This window comes from Triturus cristatus, chromosome 1_1 (assembly GCF_964204655.1).
Source record: "Triturus cristatus chromosome 1_1, aTriCri1.1, whole genome shotgun sequence".
Classification (NCBI taxonomy): domain Eukaryota; kingdom Metazoa; phylum Chordata; class Amphibia; order Caudata; family Salamandridae; genus Triturus; species Triturus cristatus.
Window position 1 is genome coordinate 135,843,617 of NC_140579.1, and position 16,658 is coordinate 135,860,274.

At 46.3% G+C, this 16,658-nt stretch overlaps 1 protein-coding gene across 1 annotated transcript in view; it reads right to left on the minus strand.

The window, feature by feature from the left end:
- LOC146869815 (HLA class II histocompatibility antigen, DM alpha chain) overlaps window positions 1–16,658 on the minus strand; it is a 69,930-nt gene that overhangs the window by 36,804 nt on the left and 16,468 nt on the right. The window contains exons 2-3 of the mRNA XM_085617958.1: window positions 8,201–8,467; window positions 4,599–4,880 (exon numbers count right to left, since the gene is read on the minus strand). Of these exons, the coding sequence (XP_085474084.1) occupies window positions 4,599–4,880; window positions 8,201–8,467 (549 nt within the window). The remainder of the gene's footprint in view (window positions 1–4,598; window positions 4,881–8,200; window positions 8,468–16,658) is intronic.

Sequence of the window (16,658 nt, forward strand, 5' to 3'; positions counted from 1 at the left end):
TAAAGTTCAATAATATTATCACGTTGAAAGAGTGCATAATAAAAATGGGAATAAGAAAACAGTGACTAATTGACCGGTGCTTTAGAAGTGTCCTTCAGCCGGAGACAATAAACAAACGATTTAAAGGGAAACTGGGAACCACACACTGAGTGTAACTGTACACGTCTCCCTCTCTATGGTATTTGCGTTACAAGAGTGAAACACTGAGTGTAACTGTACACGTCTCCCTCTCTATGGTATTTGCGTTACAAGAGTGAAACACTGACTGTAACTGTACACGTCTCCCTCTCTATGGTATTTGCGTTACAAGAGTGAAACACTGACTGTAACTGTACACGTCTCCCTCTCTATGGTATTTGCGTTACAAGAGTGAAACACTGACTGTAACTGTACACGTCTCCCTCTGTATGGTATTTGTTACAAGAGTGAAACACTGAGTGTAACTGTACACGTCTCCCTCTGTATGGTATTTGTTACAAGAGTGAAACACTGAGTGTAACTGTACACGTCTCCCTCTGTATGGTATTTGTTACAAGAGTGAAACACTGAGTGTAACTGTACACGTCTCCCTCTGTATGGTATTTGTTACAAGAGTGAACAAGCCGAGGCTCGAGCGAGATAAGCTTATTGTCAACAGCTTATCAACACAGCTGCCGCGGGTCTGGTTTTCACATCCTGTTTCAAAGTGTCACATTGCGTGTGAGATGGGACAAACAAAAACCAGAGTCAGTCCACGGCCGGGGCAGCTGTGAAGACCAGAAAAGGCAGCCCTTTATAAATAAATTCCCGAGGACCTTGTCAAGCCTCTGTGGAGGGATTTAACTGCATTACACTCCTGCACTTCAAGTGGTGCACTATAGAACCAGGGAACCTAGTACAAGCCCTGCCCGGCATCCCACCTTTAGGCTGCACAGTGTTATGTAATTCACCAAACATGCACTGTGGTTTACATACTTTATAAACACCGGCGCTCCCCCCTCTGCCCCACTGTGCATGCCCACTCTCTTTCATGCTAAGCTTGTGTCTAACTGTAATGCAATTGGTTCTGATTTAAAGCGCTTTGATATCTTCGGGTAAAGTTTGCGCTATATAAAAGTAAAACACATTAAGATTACCTGTACCACGTCCGTTCTGCGATGCCACATGCCTTTGGGTCCCTGTACTTATTAACTGCACCCGGCTGTGGGAACCCCCATGGCAGGAACAACGTGTTGTGGAGCAGATGCAGGGAATGTAGCCACTGTCCTGTGGCTGCAGCACGGGGTAACAGTGCGTGGACAGGAAGGCAGGCAGTCTGCAGCACTGTGCCTGGCAGTGTAGTCCTGTGTGCACGCCAGGCATTTTATAAAGGCTATTGAGGTTGTTAGCTTTTCACATACTTCACGTTTTCAAAACAGACTAGGCCATCATAATACGGTTTATTTTTCAAGTGCCCCTCATGTGTAGAAATAGTCACAAACATTATTTTCCTAAAATATCTAGAAATTATGGTCTAATCAGGCTTGTAATTGTCAAACTAATATTTTAAGGAAGCCCAGTTGGCTATTGATTCATTAAGATTTTTCGACTCTAATTTTAGGAGTCTACTTCTGACCGAATTGAATAAAGGCAGGAGTACCTTCAAAAGTGGGATATCGCACCGGATTTACTCAAAAAGGCTATGATTTAAAAAATAAATTGGAAAAATTGGAGTCTTTTATAAAAATCTTGATTAAGACATAAGTCTAATTGAAAGTGTTTAAATTTATCTAAATTGTATATATGTCTATTGTCTAATAGGGTGAAGGAAATCTGTACCCCCCATCATTCTTAATATCGACTTTTAACCTTAAAAGGCTAAGACTAAGGAAATATAGCAAAAATATTGACTTTTTACGGGTGAGTGAAGTAGTATAAACAGTGAACTTAGTAACAGGTTTAGATGTGAACTAATTACACTCATTTAATAATTTTATATATTGTTTGATTAAATAGGACGAAGGAAATTGATACCCCTTTGGTCTCTTAAAAGTATGAGAAATTGAAGCTATACACTCTACGTAAGAACAGTAAAATTATTCTGTGCCCTCTATATATCTTTTGCATAGGTGTTTGATTTAGCAAAATCACAAATTTTTCGAGATTTTCTGGTCAAATGGAGTTATACATAATGGGATTATTAGAATAGTACTATAGTACTTTTCCGTACTCCTCACTGAATCCCTATTGTGGGTTAGCTATTTGTGCTATAATCTAAATTAGAAACCGTTTGAAGATTATTCCCCTGTTGACGGAATTAATGTATTGGTCAATGAGGGTCGTGCAATATTAGCAATGTTACATTGTATTATCATGTTTTAGACATGTATCCAAGTAATTGTACTCTAGCGTTGAGCATGGAGGCTCAACTGTATTTATATGCTGCAGAACTACTATGAAAAATTACATTGAACCAAAGAAATTTCGCTTTTAGCACACGTTTGGTACTTAATTGTATGTGTCTTTTACCTTTAGATCTATTGGTCTGATCTAGAGAGCACTTTGTGCTTTTATGGTGTGGGTCCTGAAGAAGGTGTTGTTAACTACAATATACACCGAAATGCGTCGACAAGAGGACACAGTTATTTTGTTTTAAGAAAAATCGTGTTTTTTATACTATGATATGTTTTGAGCTGTTGCAAAATTCTTTTGATTAATAGCAATAATTGCCAAAATAACTATTGTAAAAGACATTATCCTTAATGGCTGTTTTTCTAAAAATGTATATTATGATGTGTAATGTAAAGTGTTTTTAAACAGGTACAATACTGCTTACATTTTGATAAAGGTACAAACAATAAAATAATAAGAATATACATCTAGATCACATGTTGCTATATTAGAAATTAATATAAATATTTTTTCTTTGGTTCACTGTATTATGTATACAATCTCACTATAGGAGTAGTCAATAACACAATAGGGAAATCTTTATTTTGAATGACAATAATACCCGGTCCCTTTTGGTATAGCCTGGGAAACTCTCTCCTTTTTTTGAATACTCACCAATTTATGCCCCACTCATCCAGGATCTGACCATGGCACTCACCAATGTATGCCCCACTCATCCAGGATCTGATCATGGCACTCACCAATGTATGCCCCACTCATCCAGGATCTGACCATGGCACTCACCAATGCATGACCCACTCATCCAGGATCTGACCATGCCACTCACCAGTGTATGCCCCACTCATCCAGGATCTGACCATGGCACTCACCAATGTATGCCCCACTCATCCAGGATCAGACCATGGCAGTCACCGATCTATGGCCCTCATTCAGGATGTGAACATTGGTACTGATCAATGTATGCCCACTCATACAGTATGCACCAGCACTATTTCCCAGTCTGTGCCCACTCACTCAGTATGTAAGTCGCATAATGTCCCATATTTGCCGCCAAGTTTACCCCGACTAGTGCAAGACCAATGTAATGCCCAGCTGGTGTCCCCACTAGTTGCTAAAGGTTATACTAATCTGTCGCCCAAACACTGTGGCCCTGCCCAGTCTGTTCTTCTCGGTACAGGCTTGATTACCGACCAGTGCCCAATTTACCTGGAATTTGACTGGTATCACCCAGTCAGTATATAACTGGCCCTGGCCCCTGTGCCCTCCAGTGTATGACTCACATCAGCCCCTGTCACCCCCCTTATGTGATATACCAGATCCTTGGTGTCAATTGTATGTATAGACGTAGGCTATTGTACCTCAAGTATGTAACATACCATGAGTTCCCTGGAATGTAACACACCTCTGCGCCGGCATGTAACATACCTCTGCCCCCGGGATGTAACACACTTCTCCCCTCTGCCCAGGTATGTAACACACCTATACCCCTATGCCTCCGGCATGTAGCACGCCTCTGCCCTCTTGCCCCGGCATGTAACACACCTCTCCCCTCTGCCCAGGTATGTAACACACCTACCCCTGTGCCCCTAGTATGTAACACACCTATGCTCCTGTGCCCCCGGCATGTAACACATCTATATCACTGTGACCCTAGTATATAACACACCTATGCTTCTGTGCCCCCGGCATGTAACACATCTATATCACTGTGACCCTTGTATATAACACACCCATACCCCTATGCCTCCGGCATGTAACACACCTCTTCCCTCTGCCCAGGTATGTAACACACCTCTCCCTTCTGCCACAGTATGTAACACACCTATGCCCCTTGTATGTAACACACCTCTGCCCCTTGTATGTAACACACCTCTGCCCCTGTGCCCCTGGCATGTAACATGCCTACACCCCCATGCCCCCTGTGTAACACACCTCTGCCCTAGTGCCCCTTGTATGTAACACACCTATGCACCCGCATGTAACATGCCTCTGCCCCTGTTTCCCCAGCATGTAACACGCCTCTTCCCCTGTGCCCCCAGCATGTAAAACGCCTCTTTCCAGGGCCCCCGGCATGTTACACGCCTCTGCCCCTGTGTCAATGGGAACACGACAGACCTCAGCCCCAGTGTACTTCATTATATGAACCTCAGTCTATCTGGCCCCCAGTATGTGACAGACATGGGTACCTGTGCCCACCCACCAGGTGTAGCACACCCCCTGCCACCTACACCAGTTCTTGACGGAGGAGTACTGCACGTTGGCCTGGGTGACGCTGCAAGAGTAGACGTCATCGGGCGTCGGAGTGATGTTCAGGTAAGAGAACAGGTAGAATCCCAGGTCACCGGTCGGAGAATAGTCTGTAGTCCAGACACCACTGGTCACTGGAACGTCCCGCCGCTTCCATGTGACGTTCAGAACAGGGGGGAAGAAGTTGCTGATGAAGCAGATCAGGGTGTTGGGTTTCCCAAACTCCAGGGGGTGGCGGGTGAATACATCAAGCACAGGGGTTCCTGTGAATGAGGGGAGGAGACCAGAAACAAGGGTATATGAAAAAAAATCATAGTCAATATTCACAAACAACTGGCAACAGTCTCAGATTACTGCCAACAGTCGCAAACTTCTGTCAACAACCTCAAGCTTCTGGCAAAAGCCGCAGACTCTGGCAACTGTCGCAGACTACTGACAATAGCCAAAACCTTCTGGCAACAGCCACAAACTTCAGCCGCAGACTATTGGCAACAGGCAAATACTTCTGGCAACAGCTACAAATACCTGACAACAGCTGCAGACTTCTCGCAACAGCCACAAACTTCTGGGAAAACCCCGACTCCTGGCAACAGCCACAAACTTCTGGCAACAGCCGCAGACTTTTGGCAACAGCCACAGGCTACTGGCAACAGCCACAAACGTCTGACAACAGCCGCAGACTACTGACAATAGCTAAAACCTTCTGGCAACAGCCACAAACTTCAGCCGCAGACTAATGGAAACAGCCAAAAACTTCTGGCAACAGCTGCAAATACCTGACAACAGCTGCAGACTACTTGCAACAGCCACAAACTTCTGGCAAACCCCCCGACTCCTGGCAACAGCCACAAACTTCTGACAACAGCCGCAGACTTTTGGCAACAGCCACTAGCTACTGGCAATAGCCACAAAAGTCTGGCAACAGCCTCAGACTACTGGCAACAGCCAAAGACTACTGGCAACAGCCACAAACTCCTAAAACTGGCAACAGGCACAGACTACTGACAATAGCCAAAAATCTCTGGCAACAGCCGCGAACTTCCTCCGCAGACTACGGGCAATAGCCGCAGACTACTGGCATAAGCCACAGTATACTGGACACAGTCACAAACTTGTGGCAACAGCCACAGGCATCTGGCAACAGCTTCAAAATACTGGAAACAGACACAAACATCTCGTAACAACTGCAAAATATTGGCAACAATCTCAGACTTCTGTCAATAGCTGAAAACTTATGGTAGCAGCCGCAAACTACAGGCAACAGCTGTAGACTATTGGCAACAACTGGAAACTTCTGGTCAGAACTTACAAATACTGGCAACACAGTAATGGCAACAGCTGCAAACTTCTGGCAACAGTAGCAAACTTCTGGCAAAAGTCACAAACTACTGGTAACAGCTGCCAACTTCTAGCAACAGCCACACTCTTCTGGGAACAGCTGCACACTTCTGACAACAGCTGCAAGCTTCTAGCAAAAAACACAAATGTCTGGCAGCATCTACAAACCACTGAAAACAGCTGCAAACTTCTGGCAACAACTGCAAATTTCTGTCAAAAGCTTCAATATACTGTAATAGCTAATCATCTGGCCACAAAGTATTTGCAACAGCCGCAAACTGCTGGCAGCAGCCACAAACATCTATCAAAGACAGAAAGACAGGCAGTTAGGGTTGCAGAAATAAATCACACACACATAGGACTTCTTCACCTGGGGGAGTCCAAGTGCTCAGAAGATGCACAGGGCATCTTCACCCTTTGGAAGTACTATTGCTCAATAGCAGCACAAGGCTTCTTCCCTTTTTGGTGAGACCTTAAAGGGAAAGAAAGAAAGAAAGAAAGAAAGAAAGAAAGAAAGAAAGAAAGAAAGAAAGAAAGAAAGAAAGAAAGAAAGAAAGAAAGAAAGAAAGAAAAGAAATAGAGTAGAAAAGAAAGCAAGAGAAAGAAAGAAAGAAAGAAAGAAAGAAAGAAAGAAAGAAAGAAAGAAAGAAAGAAAGAAAGAAAGAGGAAAAGAAAATGAGAAAGAAAGAAAGAAAGAAAGGAAGTGAAAAAGAAAGTGAAAAAGAAAGAAAGAAATCAATCCAGCTAGGGATGCAAAGATAGAGCACACTCATGAGGTTCTATTCAGAGTTCAGGTGAGCTGGTGGTATGGCAGTCAGATAAACAGAGGCCACTTCAAAAGGAATTTACATCACTGGCAGGCAGGGGAGGCTCTTCCATTAGAGCAGAGGAGTGTCCTTCTGCTAACAAACAAAAATGCCCCCCAGAAAAGCCCCAGAGATAAAAAATAAAATGGTAATAAAGGTAATAAATTATCATTATATTTTTCACCAAAGCGTTCAGAACCAATTATCAGGACGGGGCTGGGCCATTGCTGCACCTGGCAGGATTGTTGAGCTGCACTTAGGTTCAAAGTGTGCATGTCTCTTTGGCCGGCAATCTTGCGATGGCCAGCGAGCCATGCACATTTTAAGCCTCTCTAAAGCACAGGCCGCAAGTGCCCTTGAGAGAACGGAGGGAGGCCACTCACTCTAATCCTGGCGTTTCACTCATTCTGGTTACCAGCATGAGAGCAGCGGCATGATTGGTTATGGGAAATGGCTGGAGCCTGTGGAGCTTGGAGGAGAAACAAGCACAACACCTACCGGAGCGAGGAAGACGCCGGACGTCGTTCAGCAAGCAAGGTAAGAGGCTTGCATGCATGCACCCACCCACCACCCATTTGCCCGCTGCTCCACTCTCCCTAGTTGCCAGCCGCTGCTGTTGGCAGAGGACTAAAACTGATAAAGCTGAACTGAGTCCCGTGCTCACATCTGGTAGAAAGCATCGTGCTATCTCATCAGGCCTTAAGCACAAAGGCAATACTAAAGTAGTTATAAATTAAAACAAAAACACTGGCACTGAAGAGAACTACCTTGTGTGTAGATGTGCTCCTTGTGAAAGGGCTAAATACATTCACTCAGAGTGAAGTTAGCTAGTGGCTGGAGTAGGCTGAACCACTGTCCCATCCTATATGCTGTAGTGGGTGGAAGCAAAATGTGAGTGACACAAGAACAGACCAATGGATGAAGAGAGGTGGCTGAAAGCCCCTTTATGTAGGCATATTATGCATATAACTTTAGTAAAATCAAAAGGTAATGGCTAATGCCAGACCTAAAAGGCTCTCCTCTTCATTGATCGCTCTTTCCATGCGCCAGCAGTGAACGCAGCATTCAACCAAGCCTTGGCTAATTCAATGTGAAAAGTCCCCTGTATGGGAGAACTGAAAATGGAGTGAAGTAATAAGTGCATGATGTGATAATCAGCAAGAGGACATGCATAAGGAAAAAAGAGAGTGTTATTGTTTGTAGATATCTAGAATCTATGACTGGAGGGTTCATTCAGAGCAGAAGAAGCACAGAGTGATTGAAGAAAGTGCTGAAGATCACACATTGTCTTTGCAGAACCTTGGCCACCCATTCAGGACCACAGGAACATCTCCAGTGCTGGGAATCCTTCCCTCCCCCTCATGTCCAGAAACCCCCCTTCCTGCCCCCATCCAGCCCTTGTCTCCAGCCCCCTGAGAGCCTGACACCCCTGCGCTCACCTGTGGCCTGCGGCATGATGTCTGCCAGGTACCAGTCCAGTTGCGCCAGGATGAGCTGGCACAGCTTAGCCTCGTGGGGGACGGTGGAGAGGTCGAAGGGGTACTGCTCCCACTTCTGGAAGTCAGGCAGGTGGGCCTCCGTCCTCTGCGTCTGGAAGTTGTAGTGGAACATCTCCTCGTCGTTGTAGGTAGCGGACAGCAGGGTCCGAGGGGTCCCGGGCTGACAGGAGAGCACATATGAAAACTCTTGTAAATCCTGTAAATCACCTGTAATGGAAAGGGAGGTGGGCTCAGGATGGCTCTGGAACTAGTGGGGTCAGACCAGCACTGGTCCACGACAAAAGACGAGACATCACGGGTATCAACAAGAAGCATGACCAACGTAACGAACGCCCAACCCTCTACCAGCAAAAGATAAATCTAGTGGTTAATCTGACTGATCACCAACTGACATCCACACAGGAACAAGTCCTAGAGAGACGTTTAGGGTTTGTACCCACAAATCGGATTGATAAATTCAGAACGTGTGCTGAGATGAAAGAATTCCTCCGTAAACTGAAACTAAAAGCCTTCTTTAAAGACAAAGAGAAACCGGAGGGAGAGGACCAGGACACTGGTCTCCGGTTAAAGTCTACCTTTATCCCCCCAGTTTCGGCTCAACCTGTGGAATTACTAGCCTTTGAAAAGGCTGTAATGAAGGAAATGCAAGATCTATCCGTGTCAGAAAAAACTGCCTTCCAGAACACCTCCAACGAAGAGAGGGAAGCGATACGCCAACTATCCCTTAATAGAGACATGGTCATCAAACCAGCTGACAAAGGCGGTGCCATCGTGATTCAGACGAACGCCGCCTACGACAACGAATGCAGGAAACGTCTTGATGACACTAGGAACTATGAGATTATCCGCAATGACCCCACTGAATCCATCAGGGTCATTATAGCTACCATGGTTGAAGAGGCTTCGGCCCACAACTGGATATCAAAGAAGGAGGCTGAATTCCTTACAAAAAAATCTCCAAGAGTCCCATACTTCTACACGATACCTAAGATCCCTAAAAATCTAGAACAACCACCAGGACGCCCTATTGTTTCAGGGATCGATTCCATTTTGGAACCCTTATCCAAATTTGCGGATGCATTCCTCCGCCCAATGGTCCAACTGACAGATACCTATCTAAAGGACACCAAGGCAGTGCTCCAATTACTCCAAAATATAGAGTTTGACACGGCTAAACACATCCTAATAGGACTCGATGTTAAGAGCCTTTATACGAGTCTCCCTCACGACGAAACACTAACTATAATTGAGGAGGTTTTGTTCTCTGCTGAAAGGGAATACCAGAAACCACGCCATGTGGTGATGGAGTGTGTTTCTTTGGCACTTACCATGAATTACTTCATGTATGAAGACACATACTACCTACAGAAACACGGTACCAGCATGGGGAGCACCTTTGCTCCAAGTCTAGCGGGTGTTTACGTGCACCATCTGGAGTCTAAAATAATCCTGAACCCCACAAACCCTTTCTTCAACAACACAAAAACGTGGAAACGGTATATAGATGACATACTAGTGATGTGGGAAGGGGACACCACCTCCACCGAAGCCTTCATGATATGGCTGAATGATCAGAATAGTTTTCTGAAATTCATAAGTTCCACCTCCAGCACTAATCTGGTCTTCTTAGATCTAAACATTTACCCTGATGAAGGTACCCTTAAAACCACGACACACTTCAAACCTACAGCTAAGAACTGCCTGCTCATGTATAACAGATTTCATCCACGCCATCTGAGGGATAATCTCCCGTACGGACAATTCCTCCGCCTTCAGAGGAACTGTACCGAACTCAACCACTACAGAAGTCAAGCGGCAGATTTAAAAACCAAACTGCTGCAACAAAACTATCCCAAAGACGTCATTGACAAAGCCATGAAAAGAGCAAGGAATAATAATCAAGACTCTTTGTTGGAGGATAGAATGACTAATGAACAACATGAACGACCCATCTGTGTAACCACCTTTAATACACATTCAAACCAGATCACAAAGGTGGTGAACAAACACTGGAGACTCCTCAACAGTTGGCAATTAAATTTTCCCAAACCCATGTTCGCTCATAAGAGAGGGAGAAATTTAAAAGACATGCTGGTTAACACCAGACCCAAAAAGACACCAACCACAAGACCTGTGGACCAACTTCTACCCCCGGTCCAGGGCCACCATCCTTGCGGTAGCTGCAGCACATGCCACTTAACCTGCAAAAGCAGGTTTTTGCAATTCAGAAATGGCAGTAAATGGGAACAAAGGGGTTTCACGAATTATAAAAATAAGAACACCATCTACATGATCACCTGCCCGTGCAACCTTGAATACATTGGAATGACGTCAAGACCTGTCAAGATCCGCATCGGGGAGCATAAGAGCAACATTCATTGCAAGAGAAGCACAACTAAGATGGCCACCCACTACCAAACCATTAATCATGGAACGAATGACCTGAAGTGGACTGTCATTGAGCAAGTGAATAGTGAAACTGGCCTCTTTGAGAAAGAACAAAGATGGGTATTCTGCTTGGGTACACACGTCGAAGGGCTCAACGACGATATACCGTGGAACCAATTCTCATGAACCGCCCATATAAGATTCCCTCAACCACCCGCATTGTGTTGAAAAATAATTTCACATGCCTTTACCCACTAGGCTAAGCCACCCAGCAAGACTACCTTTGTGCACCTATTACCTTGGTACTAGCAGTAGTACACTAATAATTAGCCAATAAGTCCTTCATCTTGAAGTGGCTCCTGATTTAATGAGCTTCCCTCCTACTCGATTCTCCTGAAAGGGATTTTGTATCACCCCCATTATTTTGTCCCCATTACCCTCAGTTCACTGATGGGACATTCCCCGTTTTTCGTGTCCTTTTTCCATTTGATTTACCTTTTTATGGATTAAGACCAGCGACCCAGTCTGATAATGATGAGCTAAGACAATAACACACCTTCGCTTTATTTAATTTTCATATTTTTATCAATCTGGCGCCCCAGCCTCTTTTTCCAGTGCACACGTCATCACGTGTGCACCCGCTCCGTACTCACAGCGCTCTACGCGCCCCCCGTCACTCCTCATGTGCATTGACGCGTACTCTGCATCCGGATGACTGACAAACCGGAAACCGCATGGGGATATACTGCGGGTTAGCACTCCAGCCTCTAAATCCTTTGACTCGCGTAGGTGTATGCTATCCGCGATTCCCGCCACAGCGGGAACTCCAATTAACGATCGTATTTAAACCCCCGCCCACAAGGCTCCATTGTCCAGTCAGTACGATGGTACGCCGAAGTACCCTTTACCGGTACTGATGTCTTTGCATATATGAGTTTCTCTCTAGGTTGCGAAGACAGGCACCCCGTTTTAGGCGCATGGGGCAATTTTACTTATCAATTCGAGTAGGTCTACTCTTTTCCATCACTATGCTCCTTCCATTCAGGAACTAACCAACACCCCCCCCCCTTTTTTTTTTAAAAATTCATCTTTTAACCCAACCCTAGGGATCGCGAGACCTGATCCTTTGACATAGTGTATGTGCTTTATGTTTAATGTATGTGTGTCTTTGTCTGTCTCTGTTTCCTCCTACTACTTTAGCGGGACACGCCACCATTGAACTGCACTAAGATTAATGATAAAGACATACATGGTCACTCATTTCACTTCTTTATTGCAGGTATATTTATGTTCACCATGGCTGGCTATATTATATGTCACGCATTAAAACACTTGTACCTCCTTGCTGTATTTCAGATTAACTAATTCATGATACTTAATCAGGTATCCAACAAGTGCATTGGGAATCGAAATGCACTATAACTCTTGTGACTATTAGCATAATTTTTCAGTACACATTGAATCGTGGGATCATTCTAGTCCTGACGAAGAAGCCTGGGGAGCTTCGAAACATGTTGACACACCTAGAAGGCACAGCTCATTGAGGCATATCTACCTCCGCCCCCTTATTTTTACTAATACCAGGTCACAGGTATATTAAAGATTTTTTCAAAACCGACGAGCCAGGTATTTTTTAACCTCACCTACCCATCCACTCCTGACCCTTGCACTCACTCCCATACAAAACACATAGTCGTTTTTCACAAACCAAAAGGTGATCCCACGTAGTCGTAGGTTGTAGCACGCCCCGTCCCGTAGAGGGGCGGGAAGACCCCTATGATGAAGCATGACACCAAGGGCCCTTTTGGTGTGTGAGGGGTATTTTAACAACACTGTGTGTTCCTTTTCTACCATTGTAGAAAACACACACTACCCGGGAGGACATTTTTCGATATTCTTTCAAAAACATGTTCTGATGGTGGATCTTTATGGTTTATGATGTAGGGAGACAGACAACAGGAGCTGACATGGATGTAGGGAGGCAGACAACAGGACCTGATGAGGAGGTAGGGAGACAGACAAAGACAGCTGATGAGGCGGTAGGGAGACAGACAGTGAGAGTGCAGCTGATGAGGAGGTAGGGAGACAGAAAACAGAAAACAAGGAGTTAGGGAGACGAACATCTGGACCTGACGAGGAGGTAGGGAGACAGACAGTGATAGCTGATTAGGAGGCAGGATGGCAGACAAAGGGAGCCGAGGAGGAGGTAGGACAACAGACAACAAGAGTTGATGAGGAGGTATGGAGACAGACATTGAGAGCTGATTAGGAGGTTGGGAGACCGACAACGAGACCTGATGAGGAGGTAGTGAGACTGAGAACGGGAGCTGGTGAAGAGGTAGGGAGACAGACAGTGATAGCTAATGAGGAGGTAGGGAGACAGACAACAGGAGCTGACAAGGAGGTAGGGAGACAGACCGGGAGCTGACGAGGAGATAGGGAGACAAACAATGGGAGCTGATGTAGAGGTAGGGAGACAGTCAACGGGAGCTGACAAGGAGGTAGGACGGCATACAACGGAAGCTGACGAGGAGGTAGGACAACAGACAAGAGCTGATGAGGAGGTATGGAGACAGACAACGAGAGCTGATGAGGATGTAGGGAGACCGACAACGGGAGCTGACGAGGAGTTAGGGATACAGACAACGAGAGCTGATGAGGAGGTAGGGAGTCAGACAACGAAAGCTGATGCAGGACCTGACAAGGAGGTAGGGAGACTGACGAGAGCTGATGAGGAGGTAGGGAAACAAATGATGAGAGCTGATGAGGAGACAGGGAGAAAGACAATGGGAGCTGAGGAGGAGGCAGGGAGACAGACAACAGGAGCTGATGAGGAAGTAGTTAGACTGACAAGGAAAGCAGACGAGTAGGTAGGGAGGCAGACAATGGGAGCTAGCGGGGAGGCAGAGAGACAGACAACGAGAGCTGACAAGGAGATAGGGAGACAGACAGTGAGAGCTGATGAGGGGGCAGGAAGACAGACAACGGGAGCTGACGAGGAGGTAGGGAGACAGACAATGGGAGCTGATGCGGGACCTGATGAGGAGGTAGCGAGACAGATGAGAGCTGACGAGGAGGTAGGGAGAAAAACGACGAGAGCTGACGAGGAGGTAGGGAGAAAGACAACAGGAGCTAATGAGAAGCTAGGGAGACAGACAACAGGAGCTGATGCGGGACCTGATGAGGAGGTAGGGAGACAGATGAGAGCTGACGAGGAGGTAGGGAGAAAAACGACGAGAGCTGACGAGGAGGTAGGGAGAAAGACAACGGGAGATGACGAGAAGGTAGAGAGACAGACAACAAGAGCAGATGAGGAGGTAGGGAGACACACAACAGAAGCTAAAGAGGAAGTAGAGAAACAGTTTGAGCTGAAGAGGAGGTAGGGAGACAGACAAAAGTAGCTGACGAGAAGGTAGATAGACAGTCAACAAGAGCAGACGAGGAGCAGGGCACAAGTCCTAAAAAAAGAAGTGGGGGGACGCTGTCACCGGAAGTGACGTCACAACAGGAATCTCATGAAAAGAAGTGGGGGGACGCTGTCACCGGAAGTGACGTCACAACAGGAATCTCATGAAAAGAAGTGGGGGGACGCTGTCACCGGAAGTGACGTCACAACAGGAATCTCATGAGTATTCATATGCCTTTAGATGACGGGGCATTTCACAGCACTGCTACCCCTGGTCTGTTCCTCGATGTCCTTTGCAACCCCCCCCCCCTCCCCCCCACTCCCCCGAGGGGGTGCCCCAGTTGCACAACGAAGTGCTCAAAAGTGCACAAGATACAGAAGGACACACATTCCAAGCGTTAACCGCCAACGCCTGCTCGCTCCGCCTCCCAATCACTCCAGCCTGCACACACCACCGGTGCCTCTTAAAGTCTCCAATTACAAATATTAGCATATCTTTGGTAATTTACGGGAAACTTCCCTCCCACCCGGGCTCTTTGCTCACACAATGCTGTCCAGCTTTTGGGCAGGGGGGACGGCGTCCACCCGGAAAAACCTGGTAAAATAAGTGGGGGGACGCCGTCCACCCGCGTGGTACCCCGACTCGAGCCCTGACGAGGAGGTAGGGAAACAGACAACGGGAGCTGGCGAAGAGGTAGGGAGACAGGCAACGAGAGCAGATGAGGAGGAATGGAGACAGACAGTGAGAGCTGATGAGGAGGTAGAGAGACTGACGAGTGCTGATAAGGAGGTAGAGAGACAGACAACGGGAGCTGACGAGGAGGTAGGGGAACAGACAGTGAGAGCTGATGAGGAGCTAGGGAGACAGACAGTGAGAGCTGATGCGGAGGTAGGGAGACAGACAATGAGAGCTGACGAGGAGGGAGTTAGACAGAGAACAAGAGCTGATGAGAAGGTAGGGAGACAGACAGTGAGAGCTGATGAGGATGAAGGAAGACAGACAACGAGATCTGATGAGGAGGTAGGGAGACACACAACAGGAGCTGAAGAGGAGGTAGGGAGACACACAACAGGAGCTGAAGAGGAAGTAGGGAGACAAACAGTGAGAGCTGACGAGGAGGCAGGGAGAAAGACAACAGGAGCTGACGAGTAGGTAGAGAGACAGAAAACAGGAGCTGATGAGAAGTTAGGGACACAGACAACAGGAGCTGAAGAGGAGGTAGGGAGACAAACAACAGGAGCTGAAGAGGAGGTAGGGAGACAGACATTGAGAGTTGGAACTCTTTTAGGACTCCCAGGGCAACCAGGCATTACTGGCCTCAAACAGTAACATGTTCTAGGGATTTACGTTACTATTGGACCCCAAACTGACCACCGAGTACACCCCTTTAGAACTCGACTCTCAGGGCAGTGATGTTGAGCAGACCAAGGCTTAATTGTGGAGGCAGTGACTGAGAACTCTGTTAACATGTAACAGAACTCAATAATTCATTGTCAGCCCAATGCTTTTACTCAAAAAAGAAAAATGGCTTTATTCACAACACATATATTAACAATGCAGAGGACAGTAGTAGATACACACATACAGTAGTACATATTACTCACCAGGGAGTTAGTATTATCTGAGATTACCCCAGGTTCTCTCAGGTAACATCACAGCACCAGTGCAACTTCACAATCGGTGGCCCTAAGGGCTTTGTCTCCTGCCACCGTCTCCCCCACAGTAGTGTAGTAGTCATGCGAGGATCAGGCTGGAAGCTAAGCCTGTTGAGAGGTTGTTGTTACCGGTTTCCCAGGAGTCAGTAAGAGTTATTTGTGGGTAGGGGCTCTGCACACGGTACCGTCAAGGCTTGGGTGTTCTGGTATCTCCGGCTTTGAACCCAGGTCACAATCATGATCTTGAGGTTGAGACAATATAAGTGTGATCCTTTGTCAGTACCAAGCTGTGACAGGCACTTCCTCTCCTGGTGATGAAAGTGCCTGTCGCAGTCACAAACTTCTGAAGTGCCAAGTCATAACAGACGCTTTTTCTTTCGGTGATGACACCGTTGATCGTGATTGTGAACTTTTCAAGCACCAGGTCATTCCCAAGCAGTTTTTTCTGTTGGTGACTTCAGTTGATGAAAGTCTGCATAGTTTGGTTTGCAAGAATCGAAGTCCGAGAACACCCAGGGATCCTTCTCAGTGCTTCCCGACTATTCCTTGGGTGACTCGATGGGCGCACGTGCGGAGTGTGGAGCCAGTTTCTGTAGGTGCCTGGTGGACCAGACCTTTGCTCTATCTAGTGTGCTTCATGGATGATGCAGAACTCCTTGCATTTGATCCTGGAGTTATCAGGGAGCCAGTCATGTGCTATAAGGAGATGTTTGTAGTAACCCTGCTTGGGAATTGTTGGAAATGGCCGTCTTTTCCATGCCCTTCCCCCACGCTTTTGCCTACTTTTGCTGGACCTGTTTTTGTTGACTGTAGTATTCTGCACACTTTACTCATGCTAACCAGTGGTTAAGTGCTGTGCTCTCCTTTTAAACATGGTAAAATTGTCATACACATGATTGACTCCTTTACATACATGTAAACATTTCAACTCCGATGAGAGGGAGAAAC